The sequence below is a fragment of the Chanos chanos genome, chromosome 4 (genome assembly GCF_902362185.1).
Source record: "Chanos chanos chromosome 4, fChaCha1.1, whole genome shotgun sequence".
In the NCBI taxonomy this organism is placed as follows: domain Eukaryota; kingdom Metazoa; phylum Chordata; class Actinopteri; order Gonorynchiformes; family Chanidae; genus Chanos; species Chanos chanos.
Window position 1 is genome coordinate 23,368,729 of NC_044498.1, and position 17,902 is coordinate 23,386,630.

Consider the following 17,902-nt stretch of genomic DNA (forward strand, 5'->3'; position numbering starts at 1 on the left):
AAAAATATATTCACAAGCCCTTTGTGATGGGTCTTTTTTTGTTCTTGTAGTTGTTGTGGTTATTTTTTTTTTCACAGTAATTGTACTGTTTTAGAGATTGTGGAATATAAGTGTATTCCATGGCTGAAGTGATGTGCTTCTGCTAAACGCAGGCTTCTGTTAGCAGTTAGCGGCAAGCAAATTGGGAAGTGGTAACAGTGTCATGCTCGCTGGGCTTAGGCCCCCATAGGGCGCCAGGGGCCCCTGATGTCAGGCGACCCTCATCTGCTGATTGGAGAGAGGAGGTAGAGGGATGAAAAGGGCCTGTTTCCTGCGGCCTGTTTGATACCTGGTGGGGAAGCTATTCAGGTGACAAAGAGCTGTGCACAGAGGGGGGAACAGATGTGCTTTACACCCTCATTAGCATGTGAATGAAGGACTCAGGCTGGGGGCCAAGCCGGGGTCTCAGCTTCTCACCTGGATAGTGTCTCTCTGATCTCTGTCCCATCTGAGGACGCCCCCTCCCAGCCCCTTTCTCTGACCCCATGTGCCACCCCCCCACACCACCACAGCGGCCACCCCATTACCTCTCTCCACCTCCCCAGCCGCTGACTGGCAGAGGTTTATGACAGTGAACAGCCGCTCTGCCCAACCCCCCCAAACCCGTAGCACAGATGCTGTTCCGAAAATGTGCTCTGTGTGTGTGTGTGTGTGTGTGTGTGTGTGTGTTTTAAAACACATCAGGATAATTTGACTGCTCTCTCTGAACGACCTGGCTGCTCGTCCTGTCTTTGGAAATCTTCCAAGATGCTGTCCTTCACTGTCTGCCACAGCCTCAGCCCTTAGATAAAGTTCAGGCTACACTTGTTTTGTTTTGTTTTATTCAATTTATGCATATTCCTTTCAGGTAGACGACCCCGCCCCAAAAAAAGGAGAGTTGGTATTAAATGCTTTATATCCACATATATATGTTTTCTGGTCTCTCAGAGGTGATTTTTTGTCTTCGTTGTTGCTGTTATTGTTGTTGTTGTTGTTTTCTGACCTCATTATTTATATTGATTCAATAATGCCCTACTTTATTAAAAAAAAAAAAAGAAAGAAAGAAAGAAAAAAGGGGGGGGGGGGGACTATGTTACTAAAAAAAGTTGGAAGGAAATTTCTCTGAAATAGCATGGCAGAGATTGCTTTTAAAAACTTTCTTTGTGTTTAGGGGAGTTGTCAGTCTCAGGTGCTTACTTGCTTTCCTGAGATAAAGAGAGAGAAAAAAAAAATTAGTCTGTTAGAAGGTTGTTCTGAACTTGACTCGTTCGAAAAAGAATGCAAAACAACCTTGACCACATCACACTGTTGTTTTTAGCTGTAGCTCTTGTCTCAGGGTTGGACTGATAGTTTAGGCGAACTGGCGAAGGTGAGAGGAGAGTTTCTGGGAATACAAAATGAAGCCTGATTTTTAAGGCTTTAAAAGGAAGTCCAAAAGTGCGTCCGCTAGTCTTGGCTTATATATTTTGTTACCTTATGCCATTCGATTCTTTCTATAAAGAAAACCACCATCAAATGATTGTGTTACAGCATGTAATTACAATCCAAGGTCTGCTTTGCTTTTCTTAACAAAAACATGCAGTAATCTGGTGTGCCACTGCTATATGTTATTGTAGTATTCTAATTAATCTTACAGGAGCTGTAATAAATGTACAGTATCAGATGGAAGCAATACTGTATATAGATTTATTAATGCTTCTAATCATTTCTGGCAAAAATTAATTTTGCAGTGATTGCTTACATTTGAATTTGCATATACTTAGTGCATGTAATTTATTTTTATGGATTCCTTTTTATTAAAAAAAAAAAAAAAAAACAGGCATATGGCCCTACAGCAAAACATTGCTTATTTCTCCTCTGAATGTGCTGGCTTTATTGCATTAAAACACATTCATTTTAAGGTAAGGGAAAGCCATATTAAAACTTCATCTCTTTACGTTGTTCAGTTCGTTTAGTTCATTTCTAGGTTTTTTGTGTTTTTTTTTTTTTTTCAGATTGAACCCTTTGATATAAAGTAAAGCTGTGGAAGTCATGATTTATTGTTGTTGTTGTTGTTTGTTGTTTTTGGTTTTCCATTCTCTAATTTCAGCTGGGATGTGTGGTGTATGTTTTGTGGGGTGCATGGTGATGTTGAAGCAGACTGCGATGTTGTATGCTTTCAGTGGTACATGTCCTTGGAGAAATCTCACATTTGGTGACATACCTAGCACTGGCACGATGTAAAAAAAAAAGGTGTGATATGATTTCTGATAATAAACACACACGCTTGTATGTGCACATGCTCTCTCTCTCTCTCTCTCTCTCTCTCTCTCTCTCTCTCTCTCTCTCTCTGTCCCTCTCTCTTTCTCTCTTGCACTCCTTACACTCTAAAAGCTTAAATGACTACAGCTAATCGGGTGTAATAGTGGTGACTGTACACTGAGTCCCAGAGAGCTGGAGCTGAGCTAGACAGATCAACAGAGCAGGCTCATATGAAACAGCTGATAACAGTCTGCTGTGCTATCAATTAGACGCCTGCCTCACCATACATCAGACCAACAACACAACCCACACTGCTCCACTCAGCACATTCCTTTACCTGCAACACACTGTGTGTGTGTGTGTGTGTGTGTGTGTCTGTGTGTGTGTGTGTGTGTGTAAAAGAGCATTCACAGGGGAGGTGGGAGGTAGGTGGGGGAGGCGTGTTTCTGTGGCAGTGGGCCATGGTTTTGTTCACACACACACACACACACACACACACACACACACACACACACACACACAGAGAGAGAGAGAGAGAGAGAGAGAGAGTTGTCTTTCAACACGCTGAGCAAAGACATTATAACAGTACATTAGCTGATTTGTTTCACCAGTTTAATATCTGTACTAAAAGGAAGGAAATAGTTTTGGATTCCTTTTTCTGCTCATAGTTTGGTAAATACACACTATTTAACACAGAAGAAATCTTCAGAAAAAAAAGAAAAAGTCCAGCGTTGCCTTTATACAATTTCACTGGAGTAGCTTTTATGTTATTTAACTTGGAAACGCTCATTTGTCCAATCATCTCACATTGATCCAGTGAAATGTAAGATGGAAAGAAAATATTTTCGTAAAAAAAAATGTGAGTGTGTGGGAGTTATAGTTTGAGTGTGTTGTGTTAACACAGATCTAGAGGCACTGTTAAAATGTAGACCGCTCCTCTCCCTACTGGGCTCTTTTTTCACAGTCATATGAATATTTGATCGGTAACCTGATTCCCTCACAGTAAAGCACCATTTTAAGCTTTCTTTTGATCCTCAGTTCGGAGATGATTTTCTCTGTCTCCTCTGTTTGTGAACACGGAAAAACGTAAAGATTTTGTTGAGAAGATGGCAACATCCTCGATAACATGAAATTAGACAAGCACCTGGCGTCGGCCTTGCATTCATCTCTTTTTGTTGGTGTTGTTTTTTCTTTCTTTCTTTCTTTCTTTCTTTTTTTTTTTTTCTCACACACTGTTATGTACAAAATGAATGGAAAAAAAGAAGTATCTGAAGCACTCAACACATTCAACGGTGGATGTGGGGGAAAAAAAAAAAAAAAAGCAATTGCGTGAGAGCTTTTTGAACAGGACGAAAATAAGAAATTGACTGTCTTTGTGTTAGCAGAGTGTTCACTGGCTCTGGACTCAGTCCGGGTGTGTTTTATCCTAGTAAAGGTTTTTTTTTTGTGCTTGTATTTGGTTAGTTACATCAATTACAGCCGGTAACTGACAGCTAAAATCACGCAGGCGAAAGAGAAGGCTGTTTCCTCGCGTAAGGCCACTCTGCTGAACATCTGCTGAGAGATTTGCATATTAATTAACCCATATTAACTCTAATTATTCTGGGAAATTATCAAATAAATTAAATTTTCTAATTTTAACCTTTCCTTTGCTTGACGGATGTCAGAGAGGAAGACGCCCTGCAATACAGTCTCACCTGAGCTCTGATCTCAAGAGATTATTATTTGCGTGTGTGTGTGTGTGTGTCTGCATGTGTGTGTGTGTGTGTGTGAGAAAGAGATTTTTTCCCTCCTCCATATTCTGTTTTCACACTATCTTTTTTTCTTTCCTGCTCAAATCCTGAGGGTAGCCTAGGGAGCTTTTGTGAGACTCTCTCTCTCTCTCTCTCTCTCTCTTTCTTTCTCTCTTTCTGGTTGGCTCCTGTGTTTGACTGGTGTGGGAGGGGGGCAGAACAGACCAGTTGTGGGGAGGGGGAACATGTGTGTGTTGAGGGACAGATGGTGAAGAAGGGCAGAGGAGAGGAAAGGTGGGTCCCGCAAGCCGCTGAGTAAACCTTCAAGCTTTCCTTCTCCCTCTCTCTCTCTCTCTCTCACTCTCTTTCCAGCCTGTTGCTCCAGCCTCAGCAAATAAATGGGACTTTAATTCAATTAGAGTCAGGCTACCGTGGGTTCCTCATGGCAGAAATTATTGAACATAACCACCCTCTTCCTGACACACACACACACACACACACACACACACACACACACACACACGCACACTTTTGTTAGTTTACACATCACTGGGTTTTCACCATTCATTGTCCTCTATAAAACTGTTCCTGTCTTTTTAGGATTTTGTTCATTCTACATTACTGTACCCTGGCCTTTCTTTACTTTCTTCAAACTCCCTCCTTACCTACCTTTATCGTGTGAAAACAGCAATAAAGGGGAAAATGGTTATAATCTTGTCAGGGAAAAAAAAATGTTCCCCCTCTGTCATACGCCACAGATGATCTGAGTTAATTAGAAAAAGGCAGATGATTAACATGGAGATGCTTATTCAGAGTTAGAACCTGTTGTGAAAAAGGAAGTTATGTCTGTGAAAAAGTTAGTGTGGTGTCTGTGTACTTAGTCAGTAACCACAAGATTCACACCACATTTCCACCATAATGACCCCTTCCACCCCCTACTGTAGCTTCCCCCTGGTCATTCAGGTGACATGTATGTATGAGACAAAGGTAGCTGATGAAGGGAGGTTTTTTTTTGTTTGTTTGTTTGTTAGTCAGTAGGGTAGATGTCCTCTCTCATTAGTCCACACATACAGGGTGAGGAAAGAGCTCATCAGCACCTGAGGAGAGAAACAACCCATTCAGTCATTACTAGGCCTACTGCCTTACTCACACACACACCCAATCAGATACACACCTACAGCTGGAGTTGGCATTCTCAGTGCAGGGACTGAGGATGTCTGTGAGTGTGTGTGGTTAACCCCTCAGTTGGCCGTGGGGTTATGGTTGGAGTCCAGGCTTGCGGCGTTCCAGTTCTTGAGAGAGGTTTGTGGGAGAGGACGTGCAGACAGGACCATCTCGGCGGCAGATTCGTTTAAGGTATCGTACGTCTGCAGAACCAAAGCCGGCGGTTTACTAAACAGGGTCAGTATGGACTCAGTGACATAATAGGAGTCTCCAGTCCTGTGCTGTCCTCAGGAAGAAAGGCATTTTCTGTGGAGTAGCCATCTGGATGTGGGCTTGGTTAGGACACTTTTAATTAGAACACTGTGTTTGATTTTCTCTGGTTTGTTTTGTGTATTTTAATATCATAATATGTTATAATAGGAGCCGAGTTTCATCTCAGTTGGCGATATGGGTGACAGAGAAGTGAAAGTTTTCTCAGAGTTTTTAAAAGGCTGTTTGAGACAAGAGAATCAAAGGGAGTAATGGCATCTTTTTTTCTTTTTTTTTTCAGGACCAAAATATCTTCCATTTTGTCCATTGAAGTCAGGCTCACTTTTGTGATGACATGATTTTTTTGATAGTTCACATTAACTGGTCAAAGAAAACTTTTGTCTTTATAGAGACACAAGCTTTTGTCTTTCTTATTAACTCAATTTAAAGTTTAAAGTGTATTTTTTTTTCTTTTTAACCGTCCAATTTCTGTCGTCCAAACCAAAGCTGCAGAAGTCATATTTGAAAGTGGCACTCGTGATAATCAGTTGAATAAACTGCTGTGGGAAGGTGCTCTGTACATCGGGTGTAATTGACAAGCTAATACTGGAGTCCTGAATAGGTTACGACAGAGACTTCTAAGCCTAGCATTAACCAGACTTGAGCAATTACGAATGTCATTTTAATTATCTGTAACATCGGACCCCGAACAATGTTCCTTTTATTTACTCCAAATCAAAAGCGTTTTGGAGAGAGGGCTTTGGTGAAAGCTACCAGGTAGCATCAGCCACAGAATGTCAGCTGTAATTGCTTTTGTATCATATGCCACTTCAGCTAAGCGCTAGCAAATAGAAAGTGTCAACTGAGTGGAACTTAGGCAAGAAGTAAACATTATCGCGTCTTTGTCTCTCTCTTTTCCAACACAAAAGATTGATTAGTGGAGAGGTGAGGAACAGAAATAATGGCAGGTTGGTATTATTGTGTGCGAGGAGTACAATGACTGCTCCAGATTGGTAGTTAGAAACCAACGTCTGTCAGAAATGGCACTTGAACAATGCACGCGTATGGGTTATTTTTTTCTTTCTTTTTTTTTTTTTTCTACTGTGTGTATGAATCAGCTAAGTTCTGCCCCTGACTTTGCTGCTCTTTTCTGTTTTTTTTTTTTGTCCTTTCAAACTTTTCAACAAAAATGGCAGTCCCCACCCTCCCCCTCCAAATCAGTTGCTAAAACTTTTTTCAATATGACTCCTATCCTTACTTTACATGAATTCTCTCTCTCTCTCTCTCTCTCTCTCTCTCTCTCTCTCTCTCTCTTTCCCGCTGTCTTTCTCTCTCTGATAGAATGAGGCCCAGAAGAGAACAGTGTGGCTCCTTTGTCTGGGAGGTCTGAGCTGTTCTGTGGCTCTAACTACAACAGAGTAATAAACCACACTTTGCTACACTGTGTTTAGAGTGAATCTCTATACATTAGTAACTGTCTCCTTTTCTCAGCAAGTTGTTTACTCACATTTTTACCATGGCACTGTTAATTGTCCTAAAGCATGCCATGGCTTGTACAATAATTCAGCTAATTGACATATTGATTTCATGAATATTTCCATGCACTATATTTTCATATATGGTGTTTGATATATCTGAGCTGTTTAACTTAATTTAATCTGACAAAGGTAAATGGTGATATGGCAGTCAACTGTCCCTTGTTTCTTTCTCTCTCTCTCTCTCTCTCTCCCTCTCTCCCTCCTTGTTCTTTTTCATTCTTATGCCTGAACATATTGAAGTGAAGAACCCTTGCACTCTGTTCAGGAGGTTTCCTGAACGGTACACAGCACACCAAAACATGCTGTAAGGCGTTTTTTTTTTTTTTTTTTGCGGGGGGAAGAAAGCCCTTTTAAAACCTGTCCAGCCTTAGATAATTTCATTCAGTCCCTGTGGCTGGGACTGTATTCAGACTGCAGCCAGAGCTCCAGGTTTATGGGGCGGGCCTGTGGCCTTCCCAGGCCTCCTGTTCTTTTGTTGGGCCCCCTGGTGAGGCCAGAGCACCCTGAGAGAGAAAGGAAGGGGGGGGGGGGGTCCTACAGCACGTTGCTAAGAAATAGTTAAACCTCTCTGGTGGGGGGAGAAAGTTGGGGGGGGGGGGGGGGGTTGAGAGACGATAAAATAAAAGTATCAGTAGTACAATAGTACGTAAATACACACACTCACACACACACACACACAAACATACATGAGGGTGTGGGTGTGGGTGTGGGTGTGTGTGTGTATGTGTATGTGTATGTGTATGTGTTTGTGTGTATGGTTACATAGACCACACAAGTTTGAATGTCTCACTTTCCTTGGCTTCCCATTCTTTTTCGTTTTTTTTTCTCTTTCTTTCTTTCTTTCTTTCTTTCTTTCTTTCTTTCTTTCTTCTTCTTCTTCTTCTTCTTCTTCTTCTTCTTCTTCTTCTTCTTCTTCTTCTTCTTCTTCTTCTTCTTTTCTATCACAGAGGGCATTACCCTGTCTGAACTTGTCTAAGCCCTTGTGGTCACACCTCCTGAAAAGGTTTTGTTTCCTCTGTCAATTGGTATTCAAACCAGGTCAGCGGATTCAGCCTGCCCCATCCCCGCTGCCGTTTTCATTTTAATTTGCACCTGTTGTGCAGTTGTTGGGAAGGCAAGTGCAGACCCGTGGATCAGACAAAGATCATGTTATGAACAGATAGACGCAGTGTAATCTTTTTTTGTATCATGGTCGGAAAAAAAAAGAAACTTAAATAAGACACTACTTTCTGCTCTTTTGTACTTTGCATTTATTTCGCATGTTTGTTTGCAGGTGATAGAGAATGTGTCCTTAGACCTTTAAAAAAACTCACTGAGAATCACTGTACCTCTCTGGTCTCGTCAACTACAGCGTGTATTAACCAACTTATAACTTTAATTGGGATAGCAATATTGAGCATACATAAAATTTTGAATCAATAAGACAAATAGTTAAAGTTTTTCTCAGAGGCTACCTCCTGGCATTCCGAGGGTCTCTCGGTCTCTAGACATGAGATGTGGTGTTGTTAAGAGCGAGAATGTGTGTTTGAGATATCATTATTGTCCTCCTGAGGATACCCATCATGTTTATTCCTCTTATGTTGTTGTTGTTGACTTACTCAGCTGGGTGGATTTATGTTGGAGTTGTGAACCAGTGACTTTGGAGAGGACTGACTAATTTCCAGACAGCCACCTCCAATTGAGTTCACTGACCTTATTTACGGTCTGTCTATTTAAAGCTATGTGGCTGTGTGTCTAGGCCCAAGTGTTCCCCATTCAAACACTGCTGCTGCTGCTGCTGCCACTGCTGTAACTTGTGAGAGCTATTTTAATGCGTCTCTGAAATCTGTGACGTGCTTTGTGCTGCGACTCTTACAAAGTAAAAACGTGATGGGCTGCAGAGACCAGAGCTACCGCGGCAAAGTGTGTTGACACCGCGTGCTTCATGGGAATGCCAGCATTACACGTCCAAATGGGGGGATGAGGGGTGTGTGTGTGTGTGTGTGTGTGTGTGTGTGTGTGTGTGGATGGGAGTGCAGCTAAATGTATATCAAATTCAAAATTTTAAAAATGACCCTGAGGAAGGTAAACATAAAGAAAGGAGTGAAGACTTGTGCCAAGACAAATAAATAAATGAGCAAGTGAATGAAGCAGTAAAAAAGGAATGAATGAATGAATGAATGAAGGATTAAATGAATGAATGATAAAGTGTCAGAGGGAGTTAAACACTGTGTCTGTGAGAACAGATTGTGCGGTTGGCACTGGGGAGTGGTAAAGTGAATGAATGCTGGAGAATGTAAGACACTACGAATATGCCTTTGATCCTAATGGAGTGAAAGGTGCAGCTCACTGGCATGCAGGGCAGTTTGAGGCGTCTGAAAATGACGAGGCTATTTTGGCCGTCTCTGTCAAGCAGCTGACCGCATGGCTACGATACTTCAGTTACAGAGCGCTGTCGCCAAACTGTAATTTGGAGCTTCACTGTGTGGGCACGCCCGCCTTGTTAAAAACACCAGGGAAAATGATGGCGGATTGGAATAATAATTTCCTACAGCCCCTAAAACCTCAGTGCTGTTTCCATTTCAAGGCTTGTCTGTATGTACATGTCTGTGTGTGTGTGTGTGTGTGTGTGTGTGTGTGTGTGCGTGTGCACACGCACACGCAAGTGTGCAGCAGTAAGAGTTGGTGAACTGTGTGTGTTACATTTGCACTGACCTGTTTTCTGTTTGTGTGTGTGTGTGTGTGGGCGCGTGTGTGTGTGTGTGTTTGTGTGTCCGCCTGTCTGTCTTTCTACAGTGTTGAATTATGGGAATGTGGTGGACACAGGTTCAGAGACAGAGGAAGAGGACAAGCTGATGGTGTCAGAGGAGGACGGCATGCTGAACGGGACAGGAAGCCCGGCCAGCCTGGCCAATCAGGAGACTTCACCCCGCATGGGCCACGGGCTGCTGACAAAAGACGAGGATGATGATGAAATGAGGGACAGCGGAGTGGAACACGTCTGGCAGGACAACGACCTGCTGAGCGCCTCAGTCGACGGTACTGGTGAGTCCTGCTCCGTTTACAGCAAACCGTCACAAAAGAGTCGCAGAGAGTTTGTGGCTGTTTCTTCAGATTTTCTAAAGTCATAGCCCAGTAGTTTGCAGCCCACAGTTAAATTAAAGGCATGTTATCTGAGGGAAAGACAGTATAGGGTCCTCCAGGACGATGCTCTAGATGTTCTAGCACTGTGAAGATCCTCCATTCCACCTGGAGGCTCTTTGATTGACACTGGGAAATTCTCTTGGTTCTTCGGTGAGATTTCATAGTCCCCTTTATGATTTGACTGGTCTCTCCTTCGTTTAATTCTCCTTATTAGTTCCAGTGTGATGTGACATGGAGTGAGAGGGAGTGTAAGAGTCAGGAGCTGTTAGCTTCACACTGATGAGGGAAATATTTAGCCTGGCGTGCAATTTGAAGTCTGTCAAAGAAGGCTGGGTCCGATTCGCACAGTCACACACACCCATACACTCTATCTTACACACACACACTCACACGCGCGCGCGTGCTCTTGGCGGGTCATGTTTTAAACTTCGTCAGTCGTAATTTTCCCACTTAAACATAAACATTTTGTCATTGCCCAAATCTCGGGAGATTACGCCTATCGCTGTAAATGTAAAACAAGTGACGCTGTGAGAGACTGCACACGCACGCATTCCTTTTTTTTTTTTTTCCCCCGATTTTCCCCGGCCTGTCCTGTCGTAATAAAATAAAATGAAAATTTGTATATTGATGCTTTTTTGGAATAGGGACAAGCTCTTCTAGTTTCCTTTTTATTTTTTTTTGGTTCTGATCAGATATCTGTAACAGATTTCTCAAGGTTTACAGACACTGTCATTTGTAATTAAGTTAATATCAAGCTACAGAGCACGACTCCCACACAACTTTGTGTCACTTACTGTACATTTGTTCTCCAAGCATCATTGGGCAGCCCAGAGTCTAGTCCTAGATGCTTGAAAGATAAATACTTTTAATTAGGGGGCAGAGGATAATCATTAAAGGAAGCCAGGCTGCTGCAAAAGTCATTAACAATCTTAAATGAAATTTTTATTTTTATGATAGCCATTTACATGTATAATAAGACTCAATGGTTCTTGCAGCGTTTTGACAGAAACGGAGTGTGGCAGGAGCTGGCGTAAGACATCCCATTTAAATGAGTCGATGTTGGCTATTCATTTCTGCTAATGAACTAGCTGTGCAGCTTGCTGAAAGAGGAAAGATTCGGGGGCCTAAAAATTTAATACGTTCCACAAAAAGAAAAAAAAAAGTGAGAGAGAGAAAAAAATGCATTTTTAGTAGAAGGAGACTTGACTCATTGTCCTTATTAACACTGAACTCCTCATGGGAGACAATCAAAGTTCGTTATATCCATTCTTTTTGTTTCTCTCTTTGAATGTACGCACAGTTATAGAGTGGGTTAAACTTTTTTTTTAAACCCCTCCATAAATCATAAAAGATAAACAAGTCTCCGTTTCATACAGTATTGGTTAATTTGATAAAAACGGTTGTGGTGCCATAATGTCTGTAATTCCGCTGTGTTTGTGTGCGTGTGTGTGTGTGTGTGTGTGTGTGTGTTGCAACTCCGAGATAGTCCATGTCTCATGTGATAAAACATCTGCCTTATTTCTGAAGCAGAGTGAAGTTCATTAGAGAGATGCAGGGAATCTCTTTCTCAGTCTTGTGGGCACCATATATGTGTGCGCGCGCGTGTATGTCTGTGTGTGTGTGCGCGTCTGTGTGTGTCTTTTTCTCTGAGTCTCTTTTTTTCCCCTTTCTGGTGGTGCCTTACTGTCTACGGAGATACCTCAGTACATAGCTTTACCCTGAGATAAGCCTCTCTCTCTCTCTCTCTCTCTCTCTCTCTCTCTCTGTCTCTTTGTCTGTCTTCCTCTGTCTTTCTCTCTCTTTCTTTCTCTCTCTCTCTCACACAGTCATTCTCTCTGCCTTTCTCTCTTTCTTTTGCTTTTTCTCTGTCCGTCTACGCTCATGTGCTCATAGAATGCGGGTTGCAGGGAATTTTTGGAAGTGAACTTTCTCTAACCGTGTGTATTCCGGTTGGTTCCAAACACAGAGTCCTGTGTGTGGCACTCTGTCCTTGACACTCCAACCCACAATGGAGCGGAGACCGTGTGCTGGAAACCGTGACATCATAATTGCTGATTTTAAACAAATTACCTGCATTCTCCCTTGCTCATTTCTCTCTCTCTCTCTCTCTCTCTCTCTCTCTTTCTCTTTCTCGCTCTCTCGCTCTCTCTTTTTTTGGCCTGTTCAAGGATTTTCAAAGAAATAACAAAGTGGAAAGACCTTTTGTTTTCATTGTGTCGGGACTATAGTGTTCACCGGCCATAAAAATAGGAATGTTTTCACAATAAACACTGTGGATGACGTTAAGTAAATATGTGGAATTATGGCAGGGGAAAGGTATTCTGGCCACCTCCAGGCCTAACACTGCAAACTCAAACACTGTCCTTCACTAGGTGAAACACCTCCCCGCTCCCCACGTCTCAACTCTGATTTATCAGGTACAGACGGAGGGTCCAGACAGTCCAACAGCTTACTCCTGGCTCCACTATAAAACTTTCTGTGGGGTAAAATAGATGTGTTTGTGTCCGGTGGACCTCTTCCTGGTGTTGGCCACTCATGAGAGGTGTGGATGGTCTTAGCTCACCTCCTGGTGGAAGGTCTCCTTCATTCTGTTCTCAACACATACACCAACGTTGATGACAGAAAGAGAAAAAGAAAGAGAGAAGCATAAAATGAAAGAAAGACAAATTTTGGTCTTAATGTCCAGTGAAATGAGATGACTACACTTAAAAAGAAATTCAAATGGATCTGATGTTTTTTTTTTTGGGGGGGGAACCTAAACAGCGAGCTAAATAGCTTGATTAGCATATGCAAGCATTGGGGGGGGGGGGGGGGGGGAGGGGTTGTCTACAAACTGTCAAAATGGATGAATTTGTGAATGCTGTCTTCTCTCAGTGAAGGTTTAGTATTTGTGACTGCGGTTGTGAAGAGGTTTTTTTTTTTTTGTTGGAATATTTCTGACTGTCTTCCAGACTGACTTTAGTATTGGTGCCAGAGGGTTATTCCCTCAGAGTGATGCGTGTCTTGGTTTGATGTGGTTACTGAGAGACAACGCACTTGCAAACCTCCACAAATGCAAATGAAAAAAAAAAATGGCTGGCAACTTTCTTCCCCAGTCAAGCCTCATGTCAATGGAAAGTTTTGCACTTTTTTGCCTTTTTTATTGGAGAGAGCTTGTGTTTTGTTCTCTGAAGCCATTGGCTGGGCTTTTTTTTTTTTTTTATCTTTTTAGTGCAGAAGACTCTCACTTCAAGTGCAGGGCATTGGAGCCCTCACTTAATGACTGCAGTGTTTCTTAGGAACCATGAAAACAAGAAAAGATTTTTTTTTGTCTTTGCCAAAATGAAAATAAATTGTTCTCCATAAATTAAAGTTTAAAAAAATGTCAGGAGTGGTTTCATTCTTTCTGCAAAGAAGTGGAGTTCAATATCATAGTTTTTTTGTTTTGTTTTTTGTTTTTTATAATTACTGCCAATCAGCACCTCAAAGAAACACATTTCCAGTTCAACTTTTTTGAGTATTGGGTTTTCTTTCACTCATATTTGTTATGTTGTTTTGCATATTTATTTATTTGTTTATATTAGTTGTTCGAAATATTTTCCTATTATTAATATTTATTTCCTTACTTTATTTCCTAACCAAATATAAATGTTGTGAACTTGTGACTCCAGGCTGAAATCACATGAGAGGAGAATGGACCCATAGACACAATAGCTAGGTTTATTACATGCTGACATCTTCTGGAAAATACCTTGATTTAATTTCTAAAGGCGGGCCGGAAGGGCTCGTGAAGGACTCCCCTTAAACTAATTGTCTGTTCAAACCAACAATGTCCTCTTGTCAACTTCCTCTGGAAAATTTCCCCCCAGTGTCAGAAGTCGCGTGTCCTTCTCTTCTTTATGGACTTGTTTAAATATCTGGATGGGTTTATTTATGTTTGTCTTACCTTTGCCAGAGGAAAAAAAGGGAAAAAAAACATGAGGTTCTTTTAAGCAAGTGTGCATTTAACTGATTGGTGATAAGAACATGAAGGTCGTGAGATGGAGGGATCAAACACTCAACGGAGGGTTTTTGTCCATTTCTCTGGGGTGGACAACAGTGATATCTCAGCTTTAGTACGACAGCTGACAGCTCTCTCCTTTTTTCTCTGACCCGGAGCGCTCAGGTAGACTCAACTTCTTAAATGAATCTCTCAGTTTGGCCTCTCGTTCCTCATGGTGTGTCTCCAGGCCTCTTTCCTTTCTTTCTTTTTGTCTTTTCCCCCAGTGCTTGTTGTCATGTTGAAGGTAAATAAAGCTCTGTCTGGTACAGATGATAGCATTCATTAAAAATCCAAAACAAAACCAGGGCAAACAGCAGGGCTTTCATTTGCCCGTACCTTCCGTGCTGGACCAGGCATTGTTAGCTTGGATAGCTTGGTACATTCAGGCACCGGCTGAGCTAATGCTTCTCTCTCTCTCTCTCTCTCTCTCTCTCTCTCTCTCTCTCTCTCTCTCTCTCCTTGTCTTCCTCTGTTTTCTCAACAGATGAAATGAAAGATGACTTTGACACTATGGGGCCTGATGCCACTCTAGAGACAGTTGGAAATGGTACAGGTGAGTTTATTGAGGCCATTTTTTATATGGAAAATCACACAACTACTCTGTGTGTGTGAGTGTGTGTGTGCATGTGTGTGTATGGGTGTGTGTGTGTGTTTGCGTGCACGTTTGCGAATGTCTGGGTCTGTTAGAAACACTGGAACTAAATTGTACCTGCCATTTTTAATTAACTTAATGAGGCTGATTTCTACCCTCGTGTCTCTTGGGTATTAACTGTTCCTGACATGATATCGTCTTGCCTGCTGTTGATTGGCTCCCATGCCGTCAGCATAAACACATAAACGTTCTCCACGACACGTGAATCTCTCCCCTTTGCCTGACGTCAGACAGACTATAACTTCCATTTCTGACATGAAAGGTCTTCCCTTCACATAAAAACACAGTCTTAGTGCGAATCTCATTCACAGTATTAAAACTGCAGGAACTGTATGGTTGCATCTACTGCTAGGATTATATGTACTGTTAAAAAAAAAAAAAAAAAAAAAAAGACAAAAAGACAAAAATTGATGGCATAGAGGTTTTTCACTCCTTAAGTAGTGTTTTGTCCCAGTGATGTTCCCTTTTATTATGGGAAAAAAAGAATACCCCTCTGCTCTCTTGGTCTTTGGGAAGGCAGTGGTGGAAAGAGAGTGTTAGCATTGTTGACTTTGGTGGAGCTTACACTGAGCGCAACGACTTCTCAAATCACATTTCTCTCCCGAAATCAAATTTTGTTTCTAAACTTGATTTGTTTAGAGATCGTCTACTCTTCAAACAGACAACAATGAGCTTAATTTAAATATATATTTGTTGAAATGTGAGTTGTGAAGCAGGTTAATGAAGTGTAGTTATTCATACGCTCACTGTTTATGTTCGTTTATTTGTTTATTGATTTGCTGATTTTACGTGTTTATTATTTTAATTGCATGTCCCAGCGTGATCCAGGTCTTGTAATGAGTGATGAAAGTCACATGACCTGGTTTTACAGTGCTGTGACACAATTTAAAAAAGATGCATTGGTACGTTGACATTTAGAGGACATTTTTGACAGAAATGCAATCCATTACCTTGACCTTTTTACAAATTAGCTCATAAAATGTTTACTGTCTCACAAAACACCATTCACAATTTACCTTTCACTCTTGCACTGTCTAATTAAAAGGTAGCTATTAAAACGCAAACCAAACCCCTACCGTTTTCTGTTTCCATAATATTTAGTGTCCTAGCCAAATGGAGTCAAATGGAGGAGTATAGTATAATGACTGATAGTATTGGTTATTATGTTATCTATGAGAAATGTGTGAGGGCAGTGAGTAAAACTTGGCAAAGTTTTTGTCTTATCTGTCACTACGCTGTAGCAGTGATCTACTCCTCCAGAATGATGTCAATGCAGTCAGATTTACAGTAGAACAAAGATAGTCTGTATGGCTCCCAGTAATAAATGGGAATAGTCAGACAACATACTGTATGTGTGTGTGTGTGTGTGTGTGTGTGTGTGTGTGTGTGTGTAGGTGTGTGTGTGTGTGTGTGCGTGTGTGTGTGTTTGAGTATGTGCAAGTGTGATTGTTTTGTGGGCAACATATGTCAGCTGTTTTCATTTGATGTTTTTTTTTTTTTTCAGCTTCATACACCTCTAAAAAGAATCCATTCAGTTTTAGTACGGTATGTTTGATTTGACACTTAAAGGGTACGGTAGGAGTCTCCGTGCTGTGTCTGTGTTTACCGCAATGACGCACAATTCAGACACAATTATTAAAGTCAAGCTCTTTTTTTGGACTTTGATTAGACGAATAAGAACTGGTGCTGGCAGTCATAGCAAACATCATTTCCTCAACAACATTCATTGTGAGGCTGGTAATATGTTTAGAGTAGGAGGGGAAAAAAAAGGGGGTTTATGGTTAAAAGCATTTCCACAATTCAAATGGTCCTCCCCTTAGATTAACTCATATTTCTTATTTTAGTGGCCATTAAATGACAAGATAGCACAGTAATTTAGATCTATCCCTCTCCATCTACGGCCTTAATGTTCTCTAACTGTTTTTATCACATCCAAGCCAGCATGTTTCTGGTGCCTTCCCCTAACACCGCATTTTTCAAGGACAAGAAAGAATCCAATTTTTATATGTATCTCCCTCTCTCTCTCTCTCTCTCTCTCTCTCTCTCTCTCTCTCTCTCGCTCTCTCTCTCTCCTTTTCAGTGAAGAATGCTGATTGCAGTTCGGAGTTTGTGGAGTTCTTTGGGAAACGTAAGTTGGACGAAAGTGAGAGTCACACGGTCAGTATAGAAGAATACCTCCGGAGAGGAGACACGGCCATCATTTACCCAGAAGCCCCTGAGGAGATCTCACGTCTGGGAACGCCCGAAGCCAATGGACAGGAGGAGAATGGTAAGAATCCAGACAAGGGTGCAGGAGGGGAGGGAGAGAGGGTAGGAGGGGGCACAGAAGTGGATTCACTGACACAGACAGCTGTTGGTCTCCCAGATCTGCTGCATGCCTCGCTGTTTACCTTCACGGCCAGCCTGCAGCTGCTGGAGGGAGGCCTGAAATAAGAGAGTGAACCTCCAGGGCTGTGGAGAAAACAGATTGAATTTGTCTGGATTTGTCTTGCATACCTCACACATGATGAAAGTGTGAAGAATGGCAACATGTAGGCTACTCTGAGCGATTATGGAAAGAGTAGCTCACAAAGAAAAGGATAAAAGGCACTCAAACAATACATACTGACCGTTTAGAGTCTCTGACACACACATGCTGGGAAAAAAAGAAAAAAATGTATTTTATCAGACAGGGAATATAATCGATGGCTCAAGTTTGATGTGTTATTAGAAAATCCATCTGATGCTTTTCATGCAGAGTTACTGAGGTCATTAGATTTTCTTTATTACTATGTTCAGTTTTATTTTTTAATATTCAGTGTATGTATGTATGTATGTGTGTGTGTGTGTGTGTGTGTGTGTGTGTGTGTGTGTGTTTGTGTGTATGTGTGTCTGTGTGTGCCCTTGTGTGATTGTGTGTTTGTGTGTGATTATGTGTGAGGACGTGCGTGCATGCGTGCGCGTGCTTGTGTGTTTGTGTGTATGTGTGTGTGCGTGTCTGTATGAGTTTGTGTGTGAGTGCGTGCGTGCATGCGCGCGTGTGTGTATGTCTGTACGGCACTGTGTGTGTGTGTGTGTGTGTGTGTGTGTGTGCGCACGCATGTCTGTGCGTGTGTGTCTGTGTGTTTGTTTGGATGGCAGTAAGTGCCAGGTTCTGACGATGGCACTCAGTGCAGCAGATTGC

At 41.8% G+C, this 17,902-nt stretch overlaps 1 protein-coding gene across 4 annotated transcripts in view; it reads left to right on the plus strand.

Annotated features, from left to right (window-relative positions):
* The window catches only part of zeb2b (zinc finger E-box binding homeobox 2b), a 74,148-nt gene that overhangs the window by 46,000 nt on the left and 10,246 nt on the right, over nt 1–17,902 (plus strand). For 2 of the 4 annotated variants that reach the window (XM_030772491.1, XM_030772492.1), the window contains exons 2-4: nt 9,719–9,967; nt 14,572–14,640; nt 16,820–17,026. In XM_030772491.1, the coding sequence (XP_030628351.1) occupies nt 9,719–9,967; nt 14,572–14,640; nt 16,820–17,026 (525 nt within the window). The remainder of the gene's footprint in view (nt 1–9,718; nt 9,968–14,571; nt 14,641–16,819; nt 17,027–17,902) is intronic. The other 2 variants (XM_030772489.1, XM_030772490.1) reach the window with 2 other exon arrangements.